The sequence below is a fragment of the Bactrocera latifrons genome, unplaced genomic scaffold (genome assembly GCF_001853355.1).
Source record: "Bactrocera latifrons isolate USDA-ARS-PBARC rearing strain unplaced genomic scaffold, ASM185335v1 scaffold_52, whole genome shotgun sequence".
Taxonomy (NCBI): Eukaryota; Metazoa; Arthropoda; class Insecta; order Diptera; family Tephritidae; genus Bactrocera; species Bactrocera latifrons.
This window is the reverse complement of record NW_017537179.1, coordinates 225,127-231,064: the sequence shown is the minus strand read 5'-3', so window position 1 is coordinate 231,064 and position 5,938 is coordinate 225,127. Positions and strand designations below refer to the sequence as shown.

At 35.5% G+C, this 5,938-nt stretch overlaps 1 protein-coding gene across 1 annotated transcript; it reads left to right on the top strand.

Moving 5' to 3' along the window:
- The first annotated feature begins 215 nt into the window (after positions 1 to 215).
- Positions 216 to 3,907, top strand: LOC108974019. The gene is made up of 2 exons (XM_018941591.1): positions 216 to 796; positions 3,525 to 3,907. Exons 1-2 carry the CDS (start codon positions 283 to 285, stop codon positions 3,833 to 3,835), a joined length of 825 nt encoding a protein of 274 aa, XP_018797136.1. The 5' UTR covers positions 216 to 282; the 3' UTR covers positions 3,836 to 3,907.
- The last annotated feature ends 2,031 nt before the right edge of the window (positions 3,908 to 5,938 follow it).

Below are 5,938 nucleotides of genomic sequence, written 5' to 3'. Positions count from 1 at the left end.
GGAGGTTGACCAAAGCCTTTCATTTCCATTTCATTTTTCTTTGCGGTATAATTTCGAGAGGAGAATTGTAGCAGGTAATTACGCAGACTTTCGTTTTGCTTGAATGTTTCTTTATGCGGCCACACAGCGTTCCGGTGGAATAGGATTGCAGTTGGAAAGTTTCTATAAAATCTAGAGTAAGACCTTGCACACGGTTTAGTTCTACTGTCGAAACGGTGTCGGTCGCACTGAATTTTAAACGAAACTTCTGTCTTCCTTAATTTAGTTCATAACACGCTCGCAATGCGTCTGCTTAATTACTTGTCCTGCGTATTAATAATTGTCGCACTTTATGGTGCACGCGTTACAATCGCTATATTAGCAGCCGAAGATAGAGCTAATGCCACACCCGGTACGGATACTTTTCTAGCTACGCCAACTCGTGAAAATATCGAAAGCACCCCGCGTCCCAGCGACACTGCCTATAAAGCGGCAAACTGTCTCACCAATTCATTAAACTCGGACTCAATTTATTGTCGTGGGTCTCGCGCCTTTCGCAACGTAATTAAGAATTTAAATCGACGTGATAAACCGTTGGTGTTGATGCGTGGTCTAGAAATCGTACCAATTGAGCAAGTTTCAAACGGTGTAGCCGCGGAGCCTGCCTTGGAGAGTGATGACACCTTTTTGGGCTATGTCTCGGATTATTTGCGCAGTCATGAATTGAATATTAAATTCGCCGATTTACTAGCCGACGAAAGTGAACGTTATTTGTCATACGATATGGAGCGAAACGCTAAAGGGGATGGTGTTCAAGGTGTGTGTTAGGTTATAAGATGTGCAGGATTAAGTAAAGTTAATATAATATTTGTTGCCTGAGGGTTTGAAATACGCATAACACCGTTAAACTATTATCACCTAACCCTTCACAAGAATGATTTGTTCTGTGTTGCGCAAACCACAGAAGATCTTTTGACCTTCAATAGGTATTCATGTGATAAAAACCAAAAACTCTTTTGTCGGACGCAAGTAGGTTGTATACAGAAGGGTGAGGTAAAATTTCCATGAGTTTTATTCACCAAAAGTGACCATTATTCAAAGCTGCGTAATTTAAGATCCACCTCTTAACCTAATCTAACCTGCACAAAGCAAAAAAAAAAAAAAAAATAAATTTCAAGAAAAAGAGATGTAATTGGGTTATTGAGGATCAAGTATCCGCATACATCTGGTATGGTTCGCCAGCTCATCTAGTCAGTCGACTGCCATTTTTTTTTCACATAATGAGCTGCCATATTTAACGTGATAATTAAAAAAAGTGACTCATTGTCTCTATTGTGAGCTCACATACTTCCCACTTTGAGCGTTCATACTTTCCTCCTTTCTAAGAAATATTGAGTAGTCGAAAAAGTCTTTTCGTATTGTATTTCTAATCAAATTCCAACTTTTTTTTTTTTTTTATTTATAAAGAACTTAAATGAACCGCTTATAAATGGCAAAGGCAGGGCTAAAACTTCCCCTCGAAGCTGTCCCAGTTTTTGCTGATTCATCAAAGATTTGTGTGTCTAGCGTTGCCCTGATGGAAAACGAAGCCGTCTCTGTTTACCAGGTCTGGACGTTTTTTTCGTTTGCTTGCTTCAATCTCATGAGTTGTTGACAGTTTAAAGAAGAATCAATCGTTCGACCTGGCTGAGCAGCTCATAGCTCATAGTGGATGATTACTTTCCAATCCAACCAAATACTCAGCATAACCTTTCGAGGCGATGTTAATTCAGTCTATTGAATTTTTCACACACAACTCATGTGCTACCTAACCAAACATCGAGCTCCTTTTTAACAATAATAATAATAATAATAATAATAATATGAGAATAGAATGTTAATAAGAATGTATGAGAGAAGAATGTTAAGTTCCTAAGTGATGTCATGGCTGCTTATTTGATGATCCTGGTCAATCTTTTCCATAATTTCATCGACATTTTCAACGATAGATCGCCCAGAGTCAGGTGCATCTTTCACATCAATATTTCCAGAACGGAAGTGAGGGAACCATTGTTCTGCTACTCGAACTGATACAGCATCGTCTTTGTAAACTTCATAAATTTCATTGGTGGTTTGATTGGCATTCCCTTTTTATGTAAAAATTTCAAAATATAGCAAATTTCTTCATTATTTTCATTCCTTTTTGAACAGCTGTAATTATTTTCAGCTTCCCCGAATACGAAAAGACTTTTTAGACTACCCAATATCTACTATTAACAGTTTTTTTCCTACAAAAGAAAAGTGGTTTTTGATGACTAATATTGTACTCTATATATCCAGAGTTAAAAAGTAAACATATTCTGTTTGAACTGACTTAAATGCCATAGAAGTTTGGAACTACAAAGACGCATTATAAGTCTTGAGAGGAGAAGTGTCATTATTAGAGACCACGAATATAAAACAATCCCTATATACTCTTCTTGCGTCCCAAGTAAAAAAAAAAAAAAAATACTTTATTTGATATTTAAAACTTTAAATGGTTTTTTAAGAAATACAACGCAGAGACATTTTCACATTATTTCTACATGATATATCTGTCGCAGATTCAGATGTTTCTAGTTTAATAAAGGGTGTGAACGGTGTAGGGTACTGCTATATACTACTTAAAGCGCGATAAATCATTAACTAAATTCGCATTACATTTTACTCGCGAGATGGTATTTAATAAAACCGGGGTTAAAATTTGACGTGAAAACACATATCCCGCCTAACCGATTTCAACCTAATTTAAATCGGACTGCAACCGCGCCTACTTCCCATATAACAAAACTCGACGCATTATATACTTTATATATCGGCCAATATGTGAGTTATCTTAATAAAATTGAGAGAGTTTGTTTTTATAATTTGTGCCTAAAATTAATAAAATCGGGTGAAAAATCGCCCCAGACCCCGTATAACCAACAGACATTATGAAAAAGATATTAACGGTCCTTTCCTGTACCGTACGAAATGGTCGTTTATACCCCAACCTAGTTCTTCCTGACTTGTTATTAATGTACCCATTCAACCAAAGGTAAGCTTTATCACATATGGCGCTGCTCGAACCGAACTGTCATTCTGGTAATAAACTTGCACGATATACATACAAAGGTATTTCGGAGTAAGTTTGTTCATAATGAAATGGCAAACAAAACAGAGTATAAAATCAAATAATTGCTGTCAAAAAGGTCAATTCCGAAAAAGTACCATATGTCTAAAAAAACCCCCATTATATAGGCATAATAGCAGAAATTTTAAGACAACCACTAAAAATATAATATTCTCTGCAACTTAAAATAATTATAGGCATATACTAAAGTGTACGCCCTAAGAAGCTCTAGATGTTTTTATGAGCATTTGCAAAGTAGGTAAATCATATGTATATGCTCAGTTTATTTGACATGTTAAGAGTGATTTTTCCGATGGTAAAGTTATATGTACTCGTTATATACATTAATAGTTCAGATAAATTATATTACTTGCTTTAAAATTTTATAATGACTTTTTCATACATACATATACAGAAGCGCGCAAGAAAGACAAAGGACAAGGTGTGATCTTGGCCATGGCGCTGATGTTTGGCAAGATGATGGCAGTCATGAGCTTGGGCGGCATTGGAGCAATGGCTTTGAAGGCGCTCGGGGTGGCGATGACTGCTCTTATGTTGGCCGGTCTTATGGGCATGAAGTCTCTAATGCATGGTGGTCATGAAAGCAGTCACAGTGTGCAGTATCTCAGCGGCGGAGAAGGCCATCATCACATGCGCCGCCGACGCAGCAGTTATGATCCGTTACGATTGCCCTATCGCGGCTGGCATCAAAAGCTCGCTGAGTAAATGTAAATTAAAATCAATGAATACATTTTAAGTAATTACCATATATGTATGTTTATATAAAAACATAGAACATATTAGTTAGCTGTTAATTATTTATTTTATATATGGTATACTCCACAACACTTACTTATTTATATAAATTATTCAGAATAGTAGAAGGCTAACGCAATAAAGAAGTTAGAACAAACAAAATATTAAAAATTAATCGTGCCCATTTTACTTTCAAAACATATAAAGATCATACTAATAGACATGAGTCTTACTCTAAGCATACTTTCTCACTTAAACAATTTATTTTTTTTTATAACAGTTGGCAAGCTGCTTCAAAGCTCGTATTCCTTTTGGAATAAAAATACCTGGAACACGTTATATCTATTCGCAAAATCACTGCGATATTTAATATTTAACAAATTATAATATATAGTAGTTTTCGTTTGGACTTTTACCAATGACCAATCGTTTAGCATTATGCCGTCGCTAAAGCATTGAGACAGTTTAGCACTTTAAATTCTCGACAAGATTGACGACATACTTTTTTAATTATGTTTGATGCATGGCCACGAATGATTATATTGTTGTCGTTGATTACACTCGTATTACCCACTAGACCCTATATCCTCGGTCATCCACCAGCCACTTACTTATCTTCGTACGTTGTGTGTTGTTCTTTAAGTGCAACGTTGGTGTTGTTTTGGATGTGTTCGAACAGATTGCTGATAATTTTTTTCCGCTTACCCACGATTCACAGTATTACGTGTGCATATCTACGTACATCTGTACTACAGGTTCGCATGATTTTTGTATCACACTTCAGCATACCCGGTTGCCACTGCCTTACTTCACCTCCTCTCGATCTGTTCAGCATGTCTTCTGCCGGCTCGTTGGATAACTCAGCGCATCATTTTAGGTTTTTAAAGAAATCGGTGAAAGTTATCTTGTTAGTATATTTTGTTACGCTGATACTTGTTTTTGTTAATTCATAAGATACATTTGGTATGTCCACCAACGTTCTTTTTGTTCTGCTTTTTAATCTTTTAATGTTGACATTTTTCCAAAGATTTTTGTGTAATTTGTTGATTTGTTTTCCTTTTGCACGTCTTCGTTGTGTATTTTTTTATTTATTTTTATCTATTATATTCGTTATTGTTATTGTACATATTTAAAATGATTTAAAAATTTCTTTCTCGTTTTCTATTGTGCTTTGAGGAAATATTGAATATTTATTTACTTTTCTTTTCGTTAAATAATCAAAGAGCTCACTAAAACTTAGCATAATTTAGTATAAATTTACTTTCACTCTTAAGAAAACGGTTAGATGGCGGAAATACAATGAAACTTGATTAGAAGAAGAAATAAAGTAAAGTGGTGTGAGTGTAGATGTGGAGTCTGGTGTAACTGCGGGAGAGTTCACCCCCAAAAGTAAAAAGCTTTACATTATTTCCACCAAGCCACAAAAATCATAATAAAATGCGCAAGTACCGTGCTGATTTATTCTGTGAAATAAATGTTGAAATATGAATCAAACATAAAATTATAGTCCGCACTTACACATTTCTCAAATCAAGTACAAAATTATGTTGTTCTTACATAAAATTCTACTCTGGATCCGCCCCTGCCTGGATGCCACACTCGGTGAAATGGCTGTTGTGTATCAAGAAACGCTGCAGCAGAATATAGTTTCCTTTCGAATCTACTTATAATTATATTAATTAAATACGATGGCTTTGCACTGGAGTTCCATGATTTCTCCTAAGCCTAAACTGCTGTATAGTGTTAAAATGCATTTATCCAAAACTGGTAATAATCTACTCATAAGTATTATTTCAAATAATTTGGAAAATGTCACCAGCAAGCTAATAGGACGGTAAGAGGAGGGAATATTTTCAGGTTTGTCCAAGTTTTGGAACAATGCTTCCAGACTTCTTAAACTCTGTCGTTTTTTTTATATATTACGAGCAATTTTGAAGTTGGCTTGATGATGTGTTGCACTTTCTTTTATCTGCTAAACATCACGCGCTTGCCACTTTTTCTTGCACTTTTGACTGATGAGTATCTACTTCATGAATCATGTTTGTAAATTACCCCACCGCCGTATTCAGTTCT